Source organism: Eptatretus burgeri, chromosome 14, assembly GCF_056783735.1.
Source record: "Eptatretus burgeri isolate ZD-2024b chromosome 14, Ebu_testis_v1, whole genome shotgun sequence".
In the NCBI taxonomy this organism is placed as follows: Eukaryota; Metazoa; Chordata; class Myxini; order Myxiniformes; family Myxinidae; genus Eptatretus; species Eptatretus burgeri.
In genome coordinates this window covers 54,621,919-54,647,609 of record NC_140974.1, presented here as the reverse complement: position 1 = coordinate 54,647,609, position 25,691 = coordinate 54,621,919, and the positions used below count along the sequence as shown (strand labels likewise).

The 25,691-nt window shown below is 45.2% G+C and overlaps 1 protein-coding gene across 8 annotated transcripts in view; it reads left to right on the top strand.

Annotated features, from left to right (window-relative positions):
* Nucleotides 1-25,691, top strand: part of LOC147013237 (receptor-type tyrosine-protein phosphatase mu-like) — a 363,240-nt gene that overhangs the window by 322,129 nt on the left and 15,420 nt on the right. For all 8 annotated transcript variants that reach the window (XM_085854911.1, XM_085854910.1, XM_085854908.1 and 5 more), the window contains 4 exons: nt 68-241; nt 532-663; nt 3,238-3,363; nt 20,586-20,746. In XM_085854911.1, the coding sequence (XP_085711037.1) occupies nt 68-241; nt 532-663; nt 3,238-3,363; nt 20,586-20,746 (593 nt within the window). The remainder of the gene's footprint in view (nt 1-67; nt 242-531; nt 664-3,237; nt 3,364-20,585; nt 20,747-25,691) is intronic.

Here is a 25,691-nt window from a genome sequence, read left to right as displayed (position 1 = left end):
GGCAGTTGGGGTTTTGGGATAGAAATTCTTGAGATGCGTTTTCACCGCCGTGCCGGTCCTGATGCAGACATTGAACATGGTGACTCCTTCACTCCGTGCGGAGGATTGCAGCATCGCTCTCCTTCCACGAAACCACGATAAGAACCGCTTTCGTGACGTGCTCCCTGCCGATCGCTGCTTGCCATTCCTCATCGCCATGGATGGAGACAGCAGTAACTACATCAATGCAACACTGCTCGATGTGAGTTAAATATGGCACTTGCACCTGTCGAGATGTTTTATCTAATCATGGAAGCATTTCCAAAATACCCCGTTTGTTTGTGAGTGCTGTGAGTTTCATAGGTTCGGTGTGACGAGCCCGATCTTTGTAATGAGCAGTGTGTGTGTGTGTGTGTGTGTGTGTGTGTGTGTGTGTGTGTGTGTGTGTGTGTGTGTGTGTGTGTGTGTGTGTGTGTGTGTGTGTGTGTGTGTGTGTGTGTGTGTGTGTGTGTGTGTGTGTGTGTGTGTGTGTGTGTGTGTGTGTGTGTGTAGAGTTATTCACAGCCTTCGGCGTTCATCGCGACTCAACATCCACTGCCCACCACTGTGAAGGACTTTTGGCGCCTCGTCTTTGACTACCACTGCACTGCCATTGTCATGCTCAATCAGCTGGACCATACTCAGGTACACTGCCATCTTTAGTTCGTGTTTTTCTTATTTTGTAACCCACAGACTGTTTTTATTTACAAGGAAGGACTAGTGTGGACCGATGGGCATTTAACAAAAGCAAATATGTTTGTTTGCCAAGCGGGTGAGTGGGATGGAATCAAGACCGCCTGCTGTTTTGGGAGCTAGGACAGGTAAGGTTCAGAGCCATTATTCGTTTCACTGGTTGATGCATACAGAGATTAAACTCAGACTCTGTAAAACAGCAATTTTACCAATGCAACCCACACCACATCCATGCTGCGCCATTGAAGTGCGATGCCAGTCACTCGCAATGAGAGAAGGTAGGAGTATGGGGTGAGTAATCATATGAGAGGAGACAGACAGGTATTATGAGTGGGGTTTTGTGTTGAAGCTTCTGGGCTTTGAGGAATGAGGAAAAACAGGACAATAAGCAGAACAATGCAGGAAAACAAACACATATTGTTCCAATTGATCATTTTAAAAGGGAAATACAAAAGCACTGAGATATACAAGAGATAGGTTGATGTAGATATGCAGGGAGGGGTGTGTGTGTGTGTGTGTGTGTGTGTGTGTGTGTTCTTTTGTGAGCATGTGGATTAAGGGAAATATTAAATCAGTCAGAAAGATTGTCTGATTCAAACAGATTGCAGTGATTTTGCAGAAAGTCGTTAGTTGCTTCTCAGAGCCACGTCCTGATTTAAAATTTCTTTTCATTCAGATTGTGGCTCATTCATCCTTCCTTCTTTGTCTTCCGCCGGCATTTTCACCACGTTGATCATCATTGAGTAAGATGAGCATCCGAGAAACTCACTGTGTACTCGTTCATAATTGCTTTGAGAAATGGATGCAAAGTCTTGGTTCATGAAAGAGCAAGAACACAGAATAGAACAGGAAGAATCGTGTTAAATGAGGGAAACACGAACAGCAGTAGAGACACTTGAAAGAAGAATGAACGATGGGAAGAATGAGAGCAAGCACAGTGGGAGGAGGACTCCTGGGGGTGAACAATTGGATACAAACTGAAACGCATGAAGAAAAGGAAGGGAAAACCCATCCATCCATCCATCCATCCATCCATCCATGGGGACCATACTCTGTGCAGAGTGTTGGTGCTGCTTTAGCAGTGTCCTTGGCTATTGAGTACAATCCTGGACGGGTCGCCACTCCGACACAGCATACCAGCATGCTGGCACTCATCTTGCCAACCTCAGAAGGATGACAGGCAGAGTCAACCCCACCTCATATTAATTCAGCAGCCAAGCAGGATTTGAACTCAGGATCCTGGAATCCCAAGCCCACCACCCGAACCATTAAGCCAACTCCAGGCATATAGGGAAAACCTGGTGTGAAGCAAATGGAACAAAAAACGAAATTTGGAGTGGAGGGAGAGGGGGTAAAATGCAACAACCTGGAAAATAAGGGGAAGGTATGGGGGTTGGGTTAATGAGGGGAGAAAAAAAAACTGAGTATGAATTGGGGGAGGTGAACAGCCATCTTGAAGCCCTGGAGGGAAGAATACGACTGAACAGGCTGAAGAAGTTGGTTCCACAGACGAGAGAAAAGATGAACAAATGAGAGGAGGTGAGTGATGAGTCTGGATTTTGGGAGTTTCCCCAGTAGGGGTTGTTGGCACAACAGGCACTTCCTTTGCTCACGAACTTCGCTGGATTTCTTCATAATCCTCTTATTCACTGCACAGTGGCTCAGACACCAAGACCTTGGCATGCAGTTTGCATACGAGAAGGTGGTACTCGTTCCATGGAAGCTTCAATCTGCAACTTGTGATGTCATGTAAATATCACACACTGTGCATCTACATCATACATGGTCGACGGACCACGTTTGGGTTGAGGACTCCTCGATAGACAGATATAAAGAACATGAAAAGTCATCTCACATATCCATCAATATGCTGTGCATTTGTCAGAGCAGCTGTTCAAGCTTACAATCAAGGATGCTCCATAGTTGGAACAGAGAGAGAGAGAGAGAGAGAGAGAGAGAGAGAGAGAGAGAGAGAGAGAGAGAGAGAGAGAGAGAGAGAGAGAGAGAGAGAGAGAGACAGACAGACAGACAGACAGACAGACTGACTCAGACTGAGACGAAGACCCTTAATCTCTTCATAATCAACTTACCTTCAAAAACCACCAAATGACATTTCTTGTTCCACAAAGGTGTGTGAATTAAATGTATTTGTAGTAGGTAACGCTTAATGCTCTAAATTTCCTACTGGGGGGGGGGGGGGGAGGGGGGGAGGTGCAGCAAGGCGTATGGTGATTTGCTATTACATCATCCCTTTGTTGAAAATTGAACATGACAAGATGCCACACAGTCCTGCAGCCACACGTCAGCAGTTTTTAAAAAGTCATTAAATATGATTTATCTGCTCCGGCTCCTTCATAATTCACATCTGCGGTTCTCTGGTGCTAATGAGATGCAAATGACTTCTCTCACATGCTAGGAGGTGTCAGCCTGGCAGGATCAACAGTTCCGAGGGTCGTGTGTGATCATGCTCGACGTGGTCTCCTCCCCAACCAACTAACTCCCCCTTTTCCCCCCCAAACACTCCAGTTTTGCCCCCAGTACTGGCCCGAGGAGGGCGTGCTGCGTCATGGGCCCATTCAGGTCGAGTTTGCTGGCTGTTTCATCAAAGGTGACGTCACCAACCGCACATTCCGTGTGTGCAACGTCACAAGAGTGAGTTCCAAATGTTGGTGTAAATGTGTTAGGCTTTGGTTCCTCATAGAATCTTCTTGCTTTTTGCCATTTTGTTCTTTATTGCCTTCATTTCTTTGTTCACGCTAAAGCGATTTCCAGAGAGCTTTCTGATATTGTGATCCTGGCACTGACACTGACTCAGCAGGCTGGTATCGACAAGACACGAGCAGGTCCAGCCACTTATGATCATGGGAGCTTGAAACACATCGATCAAACAATCATGTAATTTGCTTAGGGAAGCATGAGTAGTTATGAACTGCTATCTGCTTCCTCAATGGTATCTTGTGAATTTCATTCATTCATTTATTTTATATTGGTTGCTAAATTGGTATGAGGAAGCCCTTTGTCAGAAGAATGGACCTCAATTTTCTATGAGTCATAAAGAGTCATTGATTCTCGGGATTGCTCCACATAATAAGGATTTTCACTTCCCAATGGTGGGAATATAGGATGTAATGTACAACAAGAGACAGCCAGACACGGACAGGCACAGACTTGGCGTATCTTTTGATTCTGTCCTCTGAACAAAAGTTACTCACACTCGCATACGGGCACTGAGACGAGAACCCCACTCTTCTGTGAACAGAAAGTTTCATGTGTTGTGATTATATCGATTCCTTTTTGGGGCAAACCTCAGTCCTTTAATGGATGTGAATGGACGACAAGCAATGCATTTAATCTTCATGCACGCGCTTAAGCATGAGTCGCATTTGCTCTACGGCGAGGATACGGCGGCCGCAGAGAAACTGAGGTGGCCTCAAAGTGGCCCTACGCCATATGGCTATCTTTTACAGGCCGTAGGGGTCTCCATGGAATTAAAGCGCGGAGTTATAACTTTTTTCATTTCTTGGTTGGCCGTAGCAATTTGACAAGCCGTAGCCATGACGTAGATGTGTTCCACGTCGACCGTACGTAGGGTGTACGATGGGCTTGCGTTATCCGTGCGTTTTCCGTAGGCTCTTATCAATGAAAAATGAATTTTGCCAACCCCCCAAGAATTACGGCGGCCGCACTATTTCCACGTTCGCCTTAGGGCCCCCCTGCGGTCGCCTTGTGGGCACCTTGAGGCTACCTTGCGTCTGCCTTGAAAATTCTATGGCCGCCGCAGGGACGCCCTAAGGTCACCGTGCGACATCAATTCAAAGACCGAATGGCACCCCCACGTTTTTGGTCTCCACAATTTCTAAATACCCCGTGCGACTACCCAAAAAATAAAAACATATGTGGCGGCTACATTGTGTGACCGTGGAAATACTGTGGCCGCCCTATAATTGCTAGTGGCCTGAGATTTTTTAGACCCTACGGCTGCCGAGCCAAATGTGACTGAAGCATTAGCAACGCTTGGCCCCTGTATATGCAACTTGGCCTGATATCAGCAGCAAGTGGTTGATGGCTTCCTCATTGCCGTACCACCTTAGCAATATGTCGGCCACTTCCACCTTGTAAGTTCTTTGTAAGTCATATGTGAGCAACGAGTGGGTGGAGGGTCAGTCATCGGTAGAAATGTCTTCTCTGTGTGGGTCAGATCCACCGCCGACTTGTCGCATTTGCGTTGCAATCGTTGACGCATATTTTGCCGGTTACACATTCCATGTCTCATCATAAATTTTAGTGTTTGTAAGAAAACACACCATTGTAATTGACATTGTGCCTTATGGTAAATCATGTCGCCGACATTGACACTGTGGTTTTTGTGTTTAAAACTAAAAGAATATGAATGATGTTAAATGTGTTAAAATTCACACAAATTCAACATATTTTAGTTCTCTCTGTTGTACGTGTGAAAATATGCACACGTCACATGACCTTTTTTGAAATGCAATGGCATAAAGGTCATGGAGGAGAAATGCAATGATATTCAGGTCATGGAGGAAAAGGCAATGATCCTGAGCATCATAGAGGATAAATGCAGTGATCCTTGGGTCATACGAAGAGAAATGCAATGATCCTTGGGTCATACGAAGAGAAATGCAATGATCCTTGAGCCATACGAAGAGAAATGCAATGATCCTTGGGTCATACGAAGAGAAATGCAATGATCCTTGGGTCATACGAAGAGAAATGCAATGATCCTTGGGTCATACGAAGAGAAATGCAATGATCCTTGGGTCATACGAAGAGAAATGCAATGATCCTTGGGTCATACGAAGAGAAATGCAATGATCCTTGGGTCATACGAAGAGAAATGCAATGATCCTTGGGTCATACGAAGAGAAATGCAGTGATCCTTGGGTCATACGAAGAGAAATGCAATGATCCTTGGGTCATACGAAGAGAAACGCAATGATCCTTGGGTCATACGAAGAGAAATGCAATGATCCTTGGGTCATACGAACAGGAATGCAATGATCCTTGGGTCATACGAACAGAAATGCAATGATCCTTGGGTCATACGAACAGAAATGCAATGATCCTTGGGTCATACGAAGAGAAATGCAATGATCCTTGGGTCATACGAACAGAAATGCAATGATCCTTGGGCCATACGAAGAAAAATGCAATGATCCTTGGGTCATACGAAGAGAAATGCAATGATCCTTGGGTCATACGAACAGAAATGCAATGATCCTTGGGTCATACGAAGAGAAATGCAATGATCATTGGGTCATACGAAGAGAAATGCAATGATCCTTGGGTCATACGAAGAGAAATGCAATGATCCTTGGGTCATACGAAGAGAAATGCAATGATCCTTGGGTCATACGAAGAGAAATGCAATGATCCTTGGGTCATACGAAGAGAAATGCAATGATCCTTGGGTCATACGAACAGAAATGCAATGATCCTTGGGTCATACGAACAGAAATGCAATGATCCTTGGGTCATACGAAGAGAAATGCAATGATCCTTGGGTCATACGAACAGAAATGCAATGATCCTTGGGTCATACGAAGAGAAATGCAATGATCCTTGGGTCATACGAACAGAAATGCAATGATCCTTGGGTCATACGAAGAGAAATGCAATGATCATTGGGTCATACGAAGAGAAATGCAATGATCCTTGGGTCATACGAAGAGAAATGCAATGATCCTTGGGTCATACGAAGAGAAATGCAATGATCCTTGGGTCATACGAAGAGAAATGCAATGATCCTTGGGTCATACGAAGAGAAATGCAATGATCCTTGGGTCATACGAAGAGAAATGCAATGATCCTTGGGTCATACGAAGAGAAATGCAATGATCATTGGGTCATACGAAGAGAAATGCAATGATCCTTGGGTCATACGAAGAGAAATGCAATGATCCTTGGGTCATACGAAGAGAAATGCAATGATCCTTGGGTCATACGAAGAGAAATGCAATGGCGCAGGGGAAATGGAGGAGAAATGCAATGATATTCGGGTCATGGAGGAAAAGGCAATGATCCTTACTATCATAGAAGATAAATGCAGTGATCATTGGGTCATAAGAAGAGAAATGCAATGGCATGGGGGTCAATAGAGGAGAAAGGCAATGGTCTTAGCATCAATGGAGGAGAAATTCAGTGGTCTTAGGGTCATAGAGGAGAAATACAATGATATTAGCATCTATGGAGGAGAAATGCAATGATCTTAGTGTCATAGAATTGACTTTGGAATTATGAATGAATTTTATGAACTCTTTGACCCCTTTCAGGGTATGAGAGCAAAGAAAACATGAAAAGTCCACTTGGTAGAGTGCGTACCTCCACCAGTCTGATTAGTTTATGTTTTGTATCCCATTGATAGGCCGGATCTGGATTCGGACATGAACTAAAATTTAACCTGCTTGTTCTTTTAATCTAACCAACTCCGTGATCCTTGGGTCATACAACCTCAGTGTCAGGTCAGATCGGATTAGATCTGTGACTTGCTTCAGGGACCATGTAAACCTGCTGTAACCTGTTCCATGGTCGGGATGTCGGTGACTAAACTATCTCCCCCACCAAGTTTCCTCGTGAGGAGTGTGTTTGGATACGGACACCCAGCAGGATTAAACACAAAACCTATCAAAGGGCGAAAGAGCTCCTTGTGAGCCAACGGCCATCCATATCTCGTGCCCAACTGTGTCTGTGGATGTCCTCCTGCAGTTGGGTTACTTTTTATAAGGAGGTTGGTGCCAGGATTTGCACTCCGGCCACCGTAAAACCCTTCATTCTGCAAAACATACGAAAAGCACAAAAAAAATCTGAAAACCCACTCCGTGGGAGTACCTCTTGTGCAGCTGCTCTTCGGAGGGCAGCTCACCAGATGACAGGATTGAGGCAAAGCCTGAGGGACCCCCAATCTTTGATGACGGGAAGGAAACCACACGGCAATCTTTCCGGGTCATATTGCAGTAGTGTGTGTTGGGGTGGTGCTGAGGTGAAGTCCACCAGAGTGCGGTCTCCTTGGGTTCACCTGAGGCTGTCCCTTTGGGTGGGTGCCTAGAATGTCCTATCCCTAATAGATGATGATCACATGTCTCTGTTGCCATCTGAGCTCAAGCGTTTGGACAACGGTATTGCAGCACTCTCTGAGGTTCAGAGACCGGATTGCAGTGAGATCATGACGGGTGGTTACACCTACTATTGGTCTGGTCGCAATGATGGTTACCGTGCCCAAGGAGTTGCTGTCGCTGTGTCCAATAAGCTGACTCCAATGATAATTGAGATAACACTGGTCAATGAGCGTATTATGAGACAAAGGATTCGTCACTCCTTGGGTGTCGTTTCCCTGGTCTCTGTATGTGCTCCGACTGAGGTGAGTGATCTCAGCGTGAAGGACGCATTCTATGCCACGCTCGAATATGTGATTGATCAGTGCCACAGACGAGATACTCTTCTAGTGTTTGGAGATGTCAGTGCATCAACCGGAACTGATATGGATGGTTATGAGACATGTGTTGGTCCCCATTGGTTTGGAACTGTGAACCAGAATAGCACGAAGTTCCTTGACTTTGCAAGAAGTCATGGATTTAGGAAGGCTGGTTCATGGTTTCAGTGCCCACAGGCTCATCGCTGGACTTGGTATTCCAATGCTGGTGGTGTGGCAAGAGGATAATCCAGAACTGCAGGGTCGACCGAAGTACTCAGTTCCTCAATACTAACCACAGGCTTATTGTAGCAACTCTGAGGTTGCAGCTTAAATCCAGGAGAATGGTACCATCCCAGCCTGGGCTGGATGTTGGCAAGCTCAAAGATGAGTGGGTAGCTGAGGAGTTTTCGAACAGGCTGACTGGGGATTTGGGGGGTCTGGGTGCGTTGGGGGTCCTGAAGAGTTGTGGAGTGCCTTCAAGACCACCGTCCTTGATGTTGCTGGTGGATGTCTTGGAACTCACCGTCAGGCAAAGAAGAATTTTGTCTCTCAAGGGACACTGGATACCATTGACCAGAGTTGCAGGGCCAGGCTGAATGTCAGAGTTGAGCTGTTCAGGGAGCTGAGGCATAAAACTGCGTGTGCACTAAGGTTTGAGAAGGAGGCCTATGTGCAAGGAATCTGTGAGGGGGTAGAGCATCACCTGTGGTCAAGTGATTCTCGTACTGCTTCCAGGGGAATTCGCGTATTGCGTTCCTCAAAGCTTGTCCCTCAATGTACTGTAGTTAGAGCAGATGGTGATGGGCTCTGAATGTCACGGGTGTTACTATCCCTATTGCTGACCCTCCAATCAACTGTGGTTCACCTTCGCTTGTGGAAACAGACTGCGGTGAACTGGTTGAAATGGGGTAAAGCTCCTGGGATCTGTGGTATCCATGCTGAACTTCTCAAGGCTGGTGGAAATGCTGTACTCCTGTCATTGCATGCAGTTCTGTGCTCTGCCTGGAACACAGGCATCATCCCAACTGACTGGAAGAGGGGCCTTGTTGTTCATATCGGGAAAGTGAAGGGTGATCGCCAAGACTGCAACAACTACCGAGGGGTGACGCTGCTCTCAGTGCCGGGCAAAGTCTTTGCTCGGATAATTCTTGATAGGGTTCGCCACCATCTGCTTGAATACCAGCGTCCAGAGCAGTCAGGCTTTACACCAATAAGGTCAACGATTGACCGTATCCTTGCTCTTCAGGTCCTCAAAGAAAGCAGACGAGAGTTTCGGCAGGGGCTGCTTGCAGCCTATGTTGATCTCTGTAAAGCGTTTGATTCAGTGAAACAGGATGACCTCTGGAGGATTCTTGGTTTTCGTGGGGTGCCACCAAAACTAATCAATCTGATGTCTGAACTCTACTCTGGTACTGAGAGGGCTGTGAGATGTGATGATATCATCTCTGAATTATTTCCAGTTGTTACAGGAGTTCATCAGGGGTATGTCCTGGTCCTACACAATTTACCGCACTTGAATGGACTGAATTCTGGGGAGAATGTCAGAGAGATCAAGCTGCGGTGCATCATTTGGGAATGCCAAGATCTCTGACCTTGATTTTACAGATGATGCAGTCATCTTTGCGGAGACTCCAGATACCCTTTTCGGGGCCCTTGAGCTGCTGAATGAGGAGTCAGTGCCCCTGGGATTATGGGTTTCCTGGGACAAAACTAAGATCCAGGCTTTCAATGACATATTGGATGCTGCTGTCCTGTCTGTGCCTGTTTGTGGTGAGAATGTTGAGGTCACGGAGAGATTCACTTTCCTTGGCAGAGATATTCATGTCTCTGCTGGCTATGAGCCAGAGGTCAACAGACGTCTGGGTCAGGACTGGGGAGTCATGGATTCACTGGATCATGGAGTGTGATGCTGCTGGTACCTGTGTGGGAGGACGAAAGTCCGAGTCTTCAGGTCCTTGGTGCTTACAGTCTTGCTCTATGGATGTGAGAATTGGAATCTGACCAGGGATCTGAGATAGAGATTTAATTCCATTGGTACCAGATCTCTTTGGAGAATCCTTAGCTATCGCTGGTCAGAATTTGTATCCAACGAGCGGTTGCTAAGAAAGACTCAAATGAGATTTGTTACCTGCATGGTCCGTGAGCGTCAGCTGCGGCTGTATGGACATGTGGCTCTTTTTGCTGATGCTGATCCTGCTCACCAGATTCTCTCAGTGAGGGAGCCTTGTGAGTGGAGGAGGACAATGAGTCGACCACATGCCTCGTGGTTGCAGCAGATTGATCAGAATCTCAAAGAGATGGGGATGGGCCAGACAGAGACCCCTGGAGTACCGGTGGAAAGTGGACGCAGCGACGCACTGCTCCGGCGCATGCTCCCATTCCTGACCTGACTTGAACCAACTCACCCACCAAGTCTCCTTCGAATCCGTCCACAACTTTTTTAAGATATCCTGCTTGTATATCGTTTTAGCCCTGTCACTCAATGGTGAACTTTAAAAAATTCAGATCTGGTTCCGGATTCGGTTCTTCACCAAACTCGGACCATTCTTCCTCGTTCCATGCCCAATCTGCCCACCAAGTTTCTTCCGAATCCATTCACAACTGTTTTGAGATATCCTGCTACATGTCGTTTTTTTGCCCTATCTGTCAATGGTGAAAAATCGCTTTAAATATTCTCGGATCCAGATCCGGGTCTGGATCTTCACCAAAATCTAATAATTTTGGCAGTGTTACATACCCAAGCTCTACCCTAAATTTTGTCCGAATCCGTACATAACTTTGTGAGATATTCTGTTCACAAACAGGCAGACAGGGGTGAAAACATAACCTCCATCCACCTTTGGTGGTGGAGGTAACTAGAGGGGGAGCACTCGGTAGAGTGCAAAACCTCCACCGCCAATACTGCTGGGTCACTCAAGTGAACCTGATATCCTATTCATTCAATTTGACATCAACAGGGCTCACAGAGTTATAGTTTGCAACTTTCCCTTTTACTTATAACTTTTACATCCTCAATTTATTCGTCATAACTAGATTCCTTGAGACAGAAATTGATTTTACATGGGTATATCCACCTGAAGTTCCAAAATCAGCCACAATTATAATTTTGGCATGTTTTTTTGTTGGAAATCACTTATAACATGTAGAAATGCAAAAAAAAAAAATCGAAATTTTGTTGAAAAAAAGTTGCAAAAAATTTTTTCTCTCTAAATTTTTTTTGGGTGGGGGGGGGGTTGGAAATCACTTTAAACATGTAGAAATGCAAAAAAAAAAAATTCAATTTTTTTTTCAAAATAGCCGCCATAGCGGCCATATTGGATTTTGTACCAAGTCCAAAATTTAATGGCATGATCCTTGGACCATACCTAATCCCCCCACCAAGTTTCGTCGAAATCTGTCGAGGAGTTTTTCCGTAATACTGTTCACAAACAAACAAACAAACAAACAAACAGAAAGGGGTGAAAACAGTAACCTCCGATCATCGATGGCGGAGGTTAATAAGAATACAAGCATCCACAAAACGAGTGACACATGGATACAGATGACCTGATATAATGTATTTAGATTTAGCTATTTAGGTAGAGCGCATACCTCCGCCAGGTTGAACAGTTTACGTTTTGTATCCCACTGATAGGCCGGGTCTGCATCCGGACCTTCACCAAAATTGAATTGCACTGTTTTTGTCACTTCTCCAACTCATCCTCCAAGTTTTGTCATCTGTTTTTTTTGGTTTTTGAAATATCGTGCAATATCTCGTTTTTGGCCCCATCTCTCAATGGTGAAGAATCACTTGAAAAATTCGAGTCATTCAGATCAGGATCCGGATCGTCACCAAAATAGCAGGCTCAAGTCAATCCCATCTGAGTGAGACAAAAGTTGCTGCGTTCTGGAATTTCTGCTTCGCTGTATCGTACCGGAGGTGGTTGATGTCAATGTCGCATTTGCGAGACTTGCCAAACAGACAGCAAACAAATTTCTAAAGGTCACGATGAATGACATCAGATACTCCAGTGGCACTTCCTAGTTCTTGAAAGGCAGTCACGAATTCACTGTTTTTCTTCACAAGGCTGTATGGTCTTAATTTCCCTTTTCTGACGCAGGTACCGGTTGTATTGCAACCTGTGAATCCATGCAAGCCAACCAGTGCTTGACACATACCAGGACCGTGCATTTCATCAAGAGTTTTGATGTCAAGTCGGTGCTGTTTGTTCACAATACCATTGTCAAAGTAAATATTTGGAGTTATTTGATCACAATAGTTCAGCAGTAGTACAAAGACATCACTGTCGAGTGATCTCACTATGATGTCTGTGGAGGACATTGATTGTGCTGCATGTAAACAGTGTAGTAAGATCCTCGTATTTGCCTGTTCCTGTGAAGAGGTGAGCTCTGGCACCTGATTGCTTTGTATCGTGTGAACATCAGTGCTTGTCAGAAACGCATGGATTTCCCGACAAACAAAGAAGAGTTGGTGGTCCAGCAATCTTTCTGAACATTCTTCTTTTGTCCACTCACTGAGAAGAAACTTCATTGGATTCTCTTTGTTTGTGTTGTTCATAAGCAATAAGTTCCAATCTCTTGGAAGCTTGGTTGATGGTCCTTTGACAAGGAAAGAGTCTGTTGTACCTTGTTGCCTCCGTTTTGCTGATCTGGTGGGGTTTTCTCTGTTGGTGTCTGTCACAAAATCCACTTTTTTTGCCTTTGGTCATGAGCTGAATACCTTTTCAGCCAATTGTCCAAAGTTCTGGTCCTTGAGTTAATGAGGGCATTTCCATCAATGATGTGTACTTTGTCATCACCTCTTCCACTCTGAGTTCCTGCTCTTGCGTCCTCTAATTTGAATAAGAGTGTAGCTATCTCTGTTTGTCCGGGAGACCATCTGCTGCGGCCAAGGTCCAGGGCAGTGGGCTAAATGGGTATAACACCACACTCTCAAAGCTTATCGATGTACTGTACACTCAGTTCCAAGATTACAATGAGCCATTATTACCTCCGCCACCGAAGGTGAAGGAGGTTATGTTTTCACCCCTTTCTGTCTGTTTGTCTGTCTGTTTGTTTGTCTGGTTGTGTACAGGATATCTCAAAAAGTTATGGACGGATTCGGATGAAATTTTGTGGACAGGTTCAGTGTGTGACAAGGACGAAGTGATTAGATTTTAGTGAAGATCCGGATCCGGACCCGACTACTAGAATTTTTAAGTGATTCTTCACCATTGAGAGTTCGGATAAAAATGATATATAGCACGATATCTCAAACAGTTGTAAACGGATTCAGACGAAACTTGGTGGACACGTTGGGTGTGTGACCATGACGAATCGATTAAATTTTGGTGAAGATCCGAATCTGGATCTGGATACGAGAATTAATTATTTATTAAAGTGATTCTTCACCATTGAGAGACGGCCAAAAACGATATAGTACTGTATAGCATGATATTTCAAAAATGTATTGGGCCCGATATGTTCTCGTGGATCAGACATTACGTGGTGGAGGTATGTGCTCTACCGAGTGCCCTTCTATTTATCAACATCATGATCTCATTTTACACGCGAGCTAGTGTATATTCTTTCTGAAAGATAAACTTCAGTGGATGCTGGTGAAAATGATGAGTTGGATGTCTTGTTTCCTGGCTTTGCGTTACATGTCAAGAGAAATAAAGCTAAATTTACAATATTTTGAATGAATTTTTTGTCAACATTGAAATCCATCCATCGGGACCACACTCTGTGCAGAGCATCGGTGCTGCCGAAGCAATCTTCTGGGCTCTTGGGCACAATCCTGGACAGGTCACTACTCCGACGCAGGGTACTCGAATGGCCCAATCATCCCAGCAAGCTGGTACTCGTTTTGCCGACCTCGGAAGGATGACAGGCTGAGTCAACCCCACCTGGTATTAATTCAATGGCTGAGCAGGATTTGAACTCAGGACCCTGGGATCCCAAGCCCACAACCCTAACCTTTAAGCTCACACGAGGCTTATATTGAAACCCAAATATACATCTCGAGGTTTTTAATGATAGGATAAATCAAAAGATACATTTTGATACCTTACACTGTACAAAGATTTATGTTGAGTCACATGGATGCATTTTTTTTTTTTTTAAATCGCTCATTTTACTCTTGTGGCGCTTCGGGTACGACATACGAGTACAAATCAGTCTTTAACACAATGTAGCTTTTTTTTTTTTTTTTTTTGTATACCTTGGTCGAGGCTCGTATGAGAGCAAACACACAACTCACAGCAAGGAGGCATGAGACAAGAGGGGCGGGAGTGGAAGGGACACAACAGTGGGGAACAGACACATTAGGTGAACTGTAGAAGGGAGAGGGATGGGGATGGGACGGAGAACATGGCGAAGAGAAGATGGACATTTCAGGGACTTTCAGGAAGGAAAGCAGGAGAAATGAAGGAAGGAAGAAATGAAGGTAGAAAAGATCGAGGATTTGGATGGGGGAAGATAAGAGGTGGTGGTGAACAGCTGTTTTGAAAGCCTGGAGGGAAGAATGGGAAAGAATAGAGTGAGGAAGTTTATTCCAAAGGCGGGAAAAAAGAGGAATGAAAGAGTGAAGATGAGCAGTGATTCGTGATTTTGGTAGTTTTACCAGAAGGGGGTTGTTGGCGGACCTTGAGCGCCCTGTGGAAATGTGGTGGGGACAAATCGCAGAGAGAGCAGGGGGGGCAAGGCTGGAGAGGAGTCGGTAGAAGACAGAAAGACCACCGACCAACCTGCGGTGATTGAGTGAGAGGCCCAAAGACTCAGCTTCATTGCGGGAGATGCCGATGATCTTAAATGCCCTGGTTTCGACAGCGTTAAGCCGAGAAAGGTGGGAGGCAGGAGCACCAGCCCAGAGGGGAGAGCAGTACTCCATCAGGCTACGGACAAAAGCTTTGTAAGTGGTCAGGAGCTCAAGAGGGCCGAGGAAGGACTTAGCACGACGGAGGATTCCCAGTCGGCGACTGGCTTTTGAGGCGAAAGCTCAAAAGCTCCCTCTTAGCTCCCTCTTACAAATGGCTTTCAAAGTCTTCGGACCCATATGAATCAAATATCACGGTTTGCAAAATTCCCTAATTGGGGGGGAGTGGGGAAGGATTTCATTATCTGGCAAATGGACAATATGGTTTTTAGTACAACATGCTGTCTTTTGATTAAACCTGTTCACTTCAGGACGTCAACTGTTAGAACGATGAACTTCACTGCGAAAAGAGATTACTATCAACTCCACGACATGAAAATGTCGATTAGACTTGGACTTACTTGTAATCTCGACAGTCCTTCTGCTTGATATTGTTTTTAAATTCTTGTTCTCATGAAGCGTGACTCACATAGACCAATCAAATCTAAACACTATCTCTACCTAGCCATGTCTCACCTGTCTAACCCTAACCCGAACAGGTAACAGTTGCAGTGCTCGATTACGGTAACATTTTGCTTTGAAACTCACAAAGCCAAATAACACGACCATTCGAAGCACATCCAATTCATATTTCATACATGCACATTTCTTCCGTGCATACTTGCAAAATATCACAATTACTTAATTCCATGTGACAGGAAAATATCCGACTTATTTTCCGAATTCACAGCCAAAGCCGGCTTGACTGAGACTCTGCTCGGAAGTGCAATTGGGTGAGTGCGAGTTCGCATCGAGCACGAGAAGAACAACATTCAAGGAAAAATTACAGTCACACCTTGGTGACATTTTCACCTCCTCTCAGCCTCTTGATAGATGTCATGCCTGGTGTTGGCTTAATGGTTAGGGTGATGGGCTTGGGATCCTATGGGATCCTAGGATCCTGAGTTCAAATCCTGCTTGGCTGTTGAATTAATGCCAGGCGGGGTTGTCTCTGCCTGTCATCCTTCCGAGGTCAGCAAAACGAGTGCCAGCTTGCTGGTATCCTGTGTCGGAGCAGTGACCCGTCCAGGATTGTGCCCAATAGCCCAGGAGACTGCTTAGTCAGCACCAACGCTCTGCAGAGTATGGTCCCACTGGATGGATGGATGGATGGATGCCCATCAGAGAGAAAAACCTTACTGGTTCCTCTGAAGTATGAGGATACTGCAGTCTTGTGAAAAACAGAAGGAACTCGAGAGACTGCAGAAACACTGACGATGCCTCAGTATGAACCTGAAAGTTGACATCTTTGCGTCCCTCGTGCGTGTAGCTTGAAAAAAAAATGTGGTGACATGATGGCAAATCCAGACCACAGGGGTTTCTCTGTAAGTGTAGGAGAAGCTGCGTCATATATTCCAGACAATCTGTATGCGTTATTGAGAATAATCTAAGGTGGGCAGGCTGCCCTGGAAGAAGACTGTATGGAAAATTATGAACATCTTGTTTGGAGCAAAAGGCTGAGTGTAGCACATGATTTGGTTTACGAGGTCATCGGTGGGAAAAAATGGACTCCAAAACACATCGGCCTGGCTCGTACTCTGCATCAAGTCACATGGTTCAAAGACCTTGCGCAGTTGTTCTGCGAATTAAGCAGGGCACTGTCTCAGCTATATACAGTTGCTACAAGTTGACACTGCCTGAGCAGAAAGCATCCTAAAGTCATTTGATCCAGTAACTGATGCTGTCATACCACCAAACATCGTGGCCAGAAAATTATCCACTACAGTGCTGACAACATTGACATCCTTGATGAGACACTGGATGGGAAGAATACTTTCCATACAACCCAGATGGCGACATGGCAATGATGACAAACAGCAGATGCCACAATTCAAACCCTTGAACCATCCTCGAGAGTACCTTGACTCTGCCTGATGCCATGGAGGAACTATATCCTGCCAATATCAGGCCTGACAAAAGTGAACTAGTATTTACAGCTGCTGTTGACCAGGTCTGGTTCAATCACCAGTAGAGGGCACTGAGTGTGTGAAACGAGGCCGAGCAACCGACTGAACTTTCTTCCTTTGTCGTCAAGAGTCTGCCCAAGGAAATGGTTGGACAGTTTTCACTCAATCTGGACTGGACATGCTGTATGAGCTGGACACATTGAACACAGGTGTAAGGAGATGCATGGCAATATCGTCAGATTTTGGACAGGAACGTACAATCATCACAGTAGACCAAGCACTCTTTGGAATTGAAGTGGTCGATTCCAGAATACCAGAGTAAATTGATTCCATGCATCAGTGGTTTCCACATTGTGATGAACTTTTTGGAAGCTGTAGGAGATCAAATGGATGGATCTGGCTTCGCTGAAATGTAGGTGGAGAGTGGATTGCTTGGGCAGGGTACAGTGGAGCTTACCCTTGCTGGGAAAGCCGACAACAAAGTTACGAGGGCTCACAAACTCACTGTGCAAGCATTGTGGTGCATTCCGATGCAAAGTTTTCTCTCCTTTTGTGTCGAACGCGTCAAAGAATGCCATGATGAGTTATCAATGACGGCTGCTGATGAAAATCCTGAAACAGTTCCACAGTTGATATCATTCCTGATGCAGGAACGATTTCAGAAGGTTCTCAATGATTTTGCCAAGAGTAAATCCACAGATGTAAATTTCACTTTCTGGTGGAATTACATGGAAATTACCTGGATATTGTTATTATTCACTCTACAGGAATGATGTTTATATTCCAACAAGTCATTACCTGAATAGGGCAGACAGGATGGCCGAGAGGTACTGCATGTATGCACATTCACCTTGAAGCTGTCTAGCCTGGGTTGGAATCTCAGCCCAGCTACAAACTGTCATCTTGGTGTTTCACAGGCAGGGTGATTCATCAATGTGTGTTCTGTCCTTAGGATGGACGTTAAACTGGGCGTCATATCTGCCAACATTCATTGGTGGATGTTGAACATCCTACGGTGCCCCTTGTGAAGAGTACGTGAGCTATTGCTGGCACCATAAACAAATTATAACTTCATGCCCGACCCAGTCGAGGGTAGGGCATGAATCCCTACACTGCAGTCCAAGTACAGGGATTTCTATATTTCTTTAATAAAATAAAATAAAATCGATGCAGGTTGTTATTATTCATCCAGTCGAATTAATACAGAAAAAAAGTTTACAATTGATAAAAGTTAGACTTAGCAGTCGGTAAAGCTGAAGTTTCGGCGAGCATCCACTCACCTTGGTCACTGCAGTTGTAAAAGTGAATAAGAAGTTCGAGCATCGCCACGTGACCGGCCGGTGGAAAGATGAGTTGGTGTGTAGGCCAATCTCGGCATCACGTGTCAATTTCAGACGGCATGGAAGAGATGCTATAGCTTTGTCCCATGTACGTGACGGATGAAATTGCAAACCGCCATTTTTGTTGAGAGATGGTGATTCAACTCTTTCCCAAATGGATTCCTTTACACCTTGAGCAAGCTACTTTTTTTTCTCTCTATTTAAAATGACCACTTGACTGTTACCAAAGCTGTGACCATGCAGGTTCAAGTGCGTATTCACAGCGTTCAAAGCCTCTTCATTCGCTGGATGATGATGTTGCTTCATCTGGGCCAAAAGGGTTTGTTGAGTTTCTCCAATATCGGTCTCGGTGCATGAAGGTTCTCCACATCTGATTCCCGACACCAAGTCGTGTTTCCTATCCTTCTGGATCTTGTGCTTAACGAGAACTAAATGGTTGCACAGAATCCTGCATGGTTTGTTTGGTTTAACAATGACAAACTTGGAGAAGGATCTTCTCACATTCTCAGATAGCTCCCCACCACATACAGAATTGTCACGTGTCATATTTCCTTGAGCTGTGTCCTGTTGTTGTTCATCAGACGTGATGTTGTTTTTAGCTCTCCTGGAATGTAGTTCCAGGGAGCTTATGGTTTGGCACGTCATCCATCCGTCAGTCCGTCCGTCCGTTCGTCCATGAATACTTTCAACTTCTCTGAAACTACATATGCGATTCTGATGAAACTTGACCACAACCTTCATCACTCATGATGTACCAAAGTTTGTTCACCGCATGAGAAAAAAAATCGGGGTTGGAGGGAGTCTAAGGAGGGAGTTTATGGGGGATTAGGGGAGTGGGGAGTTGCCCCCACAAAGAGATATTTGTTTTCTTCTCAGAAACGACACACAATTCTGATGAAACTTGACTACAACCTTCATCACCCATGATGTACCAAAATTTGTTCACACCATTGAAAAATTTGAAGTCTAAGGAAGTCTAGAGAGGTGTGGGGGGGTGTTGCCCCCCAAAATAGGTATTTCCTTTCTCAGAAACGACACATACAATTCCACTTATGAAGAGGCTTGAAACTCTGCTTTGTGTACGCACTTGAACGTGCATGGTCACAACTCTGATAACAGCCAAGTGGTTATCTTAAACAGAGAAACATAGTGGTTTGCTCGAGGTGTAAAGGAATCCATTTGGGAAAGAGTTGAATCACCATTCTCAACAAAAAAAATGGCGGTTTGCAATTTCATCTGTCATATTCGTGGGACAAAGCTATAACTCCTCTTCCACGCCATCTGAAATCGTCACGTGACGCTCGGATTGGTCAACAGACCGACTCACCTTACCAACGGCTGAAGTCACGTGTCGATTCTCAAGCTTCTTCTTCACTCTTACATCTGTCGTGACCAAGGCAAGTGGATTCTCGCGAAAACCTCGGCTTGACTGACTAGTCAGTCCAGATTTTTTTCAATTATAAACTTTTCCTGTTCTGAAATGAAACGAAAGTATAAAAATTTCTTCATTGTCTGAAAAACTCATGCTGTTAAATTGTATCCCCCTAATTTTCTCTGCAGAAGCACCTTTGAAGTTACTTAACACAATGCAGCACAAGACAATGGCAAAAAAACAGCAGTCTGGTGGCCATTTTATTTATTGTAAATTTTAAAGTCAAAGACTCAAAATTCATCTTGGGAACATGATTTTTGGATTCAGTGGATTCAAATTATGTTAAAAAGTCAGGTTCCCAACTTCTCCCCCAAAATGGCCTGAAAAGTTGTATTTATGAGAAATCAATCCTGTCTCAATGTTTGCCAACCGTCGTGGGGAAAGATGAAGCGTTGTTTCCCAAATGAGCCCCTCTTTAAAGCGAATAGCTCTGTTGCTCTTGCATAGACCACATAAAAACCATGCAAAGACATTGAAGACCCAAACAAAAAGTTGTGGACAAGCCACTATTCTAACAACATCCAGGTCATCTCCAAGATGTCTCATATCTGACCTTTTGTATGATCATGAAGATATAAATTTGCATGATCTGACCTTTTGTATGATCATTATCATGAAGAAGTCTCATGTCTGACCATGTCTGCACATTGTACATGTTTGAGTTTTTCTGTCGACATCCAACGAAAGATTCCATTTAATTTTTTATTCCACATTGCTTAATCTTAAAGGAAGTTTAAACGTAAAATTTTGCCAAACCGGTTGCTAAGCGGAGAGATTTCCTTGCCGTGTTTGTATGTTTGGGTTTGGACCACAAAGATGATTGTTTTATTCTCTGAGCATCATTTTATCTTCTGCCCTTGTTTCGCAGCCTCAGGACGGGTACCGCACAGTGCAGCACTTCCAGTACAGTGGCTGGGCTCCACGAAAGGACGTGCCTCCGTCTGATGTGTCATTCCTGCAGCTCGTGGCGGCTGTGGACAAGTGGCAGGAAGAGTACAGCGGCGATGGACGTGTCCTCATCCACTGCCTGTACGTTTGCTCGTCACCAGCTGGGCTGATGTGTTTTGAACTCGAAAGTTTGTATCCTTGACGTTAACACGTGCAGACCAGAATATGATAAAGATGAGGAGCATGTGAAGTGTTCCACAATTACTATCTATAATCAACTCGGTTATCTCTTTCACTATCACTGTTACTCCTGGGCTCCATCCTATATCCCACAAACATTTTGATGTACTGGGAATTTTATTGACATTTCAATTCTCGGACGTTATGCTTGCCAGTTGCCATTTTCCAAAACGACACACATCTGTGTGTGCGCACATTTGGTATCTCAGGAACTTTTGCATTTACAAAGTACATATTGGTGTCAAAATTTAGGTTTTTGGGGTCAAGAAGCTCACAGGTGACCTTATCCATGTGAGTGGAGTAGTTATTTAACTATTTTCAAGAAAGCCAAAAAATTTTTTCTTTCCAGGAACGAAAGCTCATAGTGGAGTGGCCAACAACACACATATCTTGCATACATGGACATACAGATGAATACATGAGATAAAACACAGCCGCAGCTGTCCGTGCAGTGTCCATCAAATGTCCATTCAGCTGCAGCTGATGCTCACGGACAATACAGGTAACAAATCTCATCTGAGTCTCTCTCAGCAACTGCTCATTGGACACAAAGTCGAACCAGCGATAGCCAAGGATTCGTCGAAGAGACCTAATACCGAAGGAGCTAAGTCTCCGTCTTAGCTCCTTGGTCATAGGCAGGTCTCATATCTGTAGAGCAAGACCGGAAGCACCATGGACGCAAGACTCGGACTTTCATCCTCCTGCATAGGTCCCGACAGCACCACACGCCATGATCCAGTGAATCAACGACAACCCAGGCCCAACCCAAACGTCTATTAACCTCTGGCTCACAACATGCGGAAACATGAATGTCGCTGCCAAGGTAAGTGAATCTCTCCGTGACCACAACAGCCTTGCCACAAACAGCTACAGACAAGATAGCAGCATCCAAGATGTTATTGAAAGCCTGGATCTTAGTTTTGACCCAGAACACCCGTAATCCCAGTGCCTCCGCAAATTCCCAGTCCCTCCCAGTCACACCTCATTCAGCACCTAGTGGGCCCCCAAAAAGATACCCAGAGTCTTCGCAAAGATGATTGCATCATCTGCGAAATCAAGGTCAGAGATCCTGACATTCCCAAATGATGCACCACAGCTTTAGCTCTCTGACATCTTCCCCAGAATGCAGTCTATACAAGCACTGAAAAGTATGGGGCCCTACACACCCCTGATGAACTCCATTAACAACTGCAAATAAGTCAGAGATGAAAGCACCACACCTCACAGCACTTTCAGTACCAAAGCATCATTAAGAAATCAAATTGATAAGTTTTGGTGGCACCCCACGAAGACCGAGAATTCTCAAGAGGACATCCCGAAACACTGAATCAAATGCTTTACGGAGATCAACACAGGCTGCAAGTAGCGCTCTTTGAAAGTCTCACCTGCGTTCGGAGAGGACCCGAAGAGCAAGGACACAGTCAATCATTGACCTCTTTGGTGTAAAGCCTAACTACTCTGGGCATTGGTGCTGCAGCAGATGGTGATGAACCCGATCAAGAATTATCTGAGCAAAGACCTTGCTCGGCACTGAGAGCAGCATCACCACACGGTAGTTGTTGCAGTCCTGGCGATACCGGTCCCTTTCCAGAGAGGGACAACAAGGCCCCTCTTACAGTCAATTGGGATGATGCCGGTGATCCAAACAGAGCACACAACTGCGTGCAACAACATGAGTTCAGCATTTCCACCAGCCATGAAATTCAGCATGGATGCCAGAGATCCCAGGAGATTTACCCCCTTTCAACTGGTTCACTGCAGCTTGAGTTTCCACAAATGAAGGCGATTCACAGTTGATTGGAGGGATAGCAATAGGGATAGTTCCACCCCTGACATCCAACTCGGCAGCTGTTGGGTTGGCCTGGTACAGCCACTCAAAGAAAATGGCCCAATAGGCCTTCACTTCAGACTCCTCTGTCAAGAGCTCACCACTCTCTGCTCTAACTGTAGTACACTGAGGGATTGGCTTGGAGGAATGTAATACACAAATTCCTTTGTAAGCAAGATGAGAATCACCTGACCATAAGTGATGCTCCACCCCTTCACCCGATTCCTCTGACACAGGCCTTCTTGTCCGCCCTTTGCGAACATACAGTTTTACACCTCACCTCTCTGAACAGCTTAGCTCTGCCATTAAATCTGGCCATGTGACTGTTCAATGGTTTCCAGTGTCCCTTAGGAGAAAAAGTTCTTCTTCACTTGGTGGGTTACAAAAGATCCACCGGCAACATCAAGGATGGTAGTCTTGAAGGCACTCCAACTCTTCAAGATTCCACAAAACACCCAGACCAGTCAAATCCCCACTCAGGCTGTTCACAAACTTCTCAGATACCATCTCATCCTTGAGCTTGCCAAGATGCAGCCTTGGCTGGTGTGGTTACGTTCTCCTGGATTTGAGCTGCAACTTCAGAGTTGCTACAACAAGCCAAAGATGGTCAGTGTTGAGCAACTGAGCACTCCGGTAGACCCTGCAGTTTTGGAGCATCCTCCAGCAACCATCAACGAGCACATGTTCAATTGCCTTTGCCACACCACCAGTGTTGAAATACCAAATCCATTGTTGAGCCTGTGGGTGCTCAAACCATGAACCAACCATCCTCAGTCCATGACTTCTTGCAAAGTCAAGGAACTTAGTGCTATTCTGGTTCACAGTTCTAGACCCGTGGAGACCAACACATGTCTCATAAGCATCCCTGTCAGTATCAGTCGATGGATTGAAATCCCCCAAGATTCGAAGATTATCTTGTCTGGGGCACTGATCAACTACAAACTTGAGAATGGCATAGAATGTCTCCTTTGCAGTGAGATAATTATTCACCTCAGTTGGAGCATATGTAGAGACCAGGGAAATGACACCAAAAGTGACGAATCCTTTGTCTCATAATGTTTACCTGGTGTTGACTTAATGGTTAGGGTGGTAGGCTTTGGATCCTGGGGTCCTGAGTTCAAATCACACTCGGCTGTTGAATTAATGCCAGGTGGGGTTAACTCGGCCTGTCATCCTTCTGAGGTCGGCAAAATGAGTGCCAGCATGCTGGGATACTATGTCGGAGTGGCGACCCGTCCAGGATTGTGCCCAATGGCCAAGGAGACTGCTTAAGCAGCACCAACGCTCTGCATAGAGTATGGTCCCAATCTCCACCTCCTCCTTCAGCAACTCCTTGGGCATGGTAACCATCAGAGCCACCAGAGCATCAGTAGGTGTAACCACCCGCCATTATCTCGCCACTATCAGGTCTCTGAACCTCAGAGAGTGATGCAATACCGATGTTCAAACACTGGAGCTCAGATATTAGCGGAGACAGGGTGATCATCCTCTCCTACAGTGAGGACATTCCAGGCACCCACCAAAGGGACTGCCTCAGGTTAACCCGAAGAGACTGCTGTCTGGTGGATGACACTTCAACACCACCCCGACACACACCACCACAACCTGACCCAGGAATGTTACCCCGTGCTTTTCCTCCTATCACCAAAGAATGGGGGTCCCAAAGGCTTTGCCCCAACCCCATCATCCGGTGAGCTGCCCTGCAAAGGGCAGCTGCACAGTAGGTACTCCCACAGAGTGGGTTTTTAGTTTTATTTGCTTTTTTGTGTATTTTGCGGAATGAACTGTGTTACGGTGGCCGGAGTGCAAATCCTGCCACCAACCTCTGAGAAAAAGGTAAACCAACTGCAGCAGGACATCCACAGACACAGTTGGGCACCAAATATTGATGGCCATTGGTTCACACGGAGCTCCTCCGCTCTTTGACAGGTTTTGTTTTTTTAATCTTGCAGTGTGTCCATATCCATTCACCCTCCTCACCAGGAAACCTAGGTGCATTGCGGTACCCGAACTGAGTTACCGAACTTAGCCAGTTGTTACGCCAGATCCGAGCAGAGTTTTCATTAACAAGTCACACCCCGAGATAGGTTTTGGTTCAATGAACCCAAGACATTACCATAGGTGGTCCAACACTAATTGGTGATGAATCTTTCCTCATTTTGTTTCATGGACTGATTGGAATAACAATCGCAACAGTCCGTGGTTGAACTTGTGTGCCTGGGGTCTACCTGTGAATGCATTTCTCTGAAAGTATTTGCATGTGGAAATGAGGTGTCCACCTGGAGTCAATCCTCCTCCATTGCACACTGAAGGGTTTTTTAAAATCATTTTCTCAAGCTGTATTAATGGTGAACAAATACAGTCTTTCATCATGCTTTTGCTTTCATGTCAACAAAGTCGTCCGAATGTGCCTTCATGAGATTTGTCTCCATGAGAGAAACAAGCCCATCAATCAGGCATGAGTACAATCCAAGGAGATGGATAGAGTGGGTCTTTATCGAGACTCGCAGGACAGTTGCACCTGGTTCGGAGTCGTATGGGCCCAGGGAGCACGTGGTGTGTTAACACTCACTGACAGCCTTTGAGAGATGGAGCACTTCGGAAGACAATTACAAGCACAGAGCCTGCCGATTGCTCCAGGACACACCTTTGGCAGCAGAGAAATAGTTTCATTCTCCTCTGGACTCACTCCGGCGAACACTCGTGAGTATTACGAAACATACTGTGGCCGAGTGCTACCTTTCGGATCGAGTGTTCAGGCCACATATAAAAGCCATAAAGAGACAATCTGACATTAAAGCACTGCTCTATAAACTCCTTAATGGCTGTCCTATTGCCATCCATTTTCTTAACAAGTACTGGACTTTGCAAAGTGCCAGAACAGAAATTAGTTTGATTTAATAAGTGTAGAATGGCCACAATAACCTAATCACAAAGGGGACCTTCAGGCTATTCAGTGGTGCCATGAAAGAAAAATGTGGTTAGGATGAGACAGCTTAAAGGAAGGGGCAATAAGTG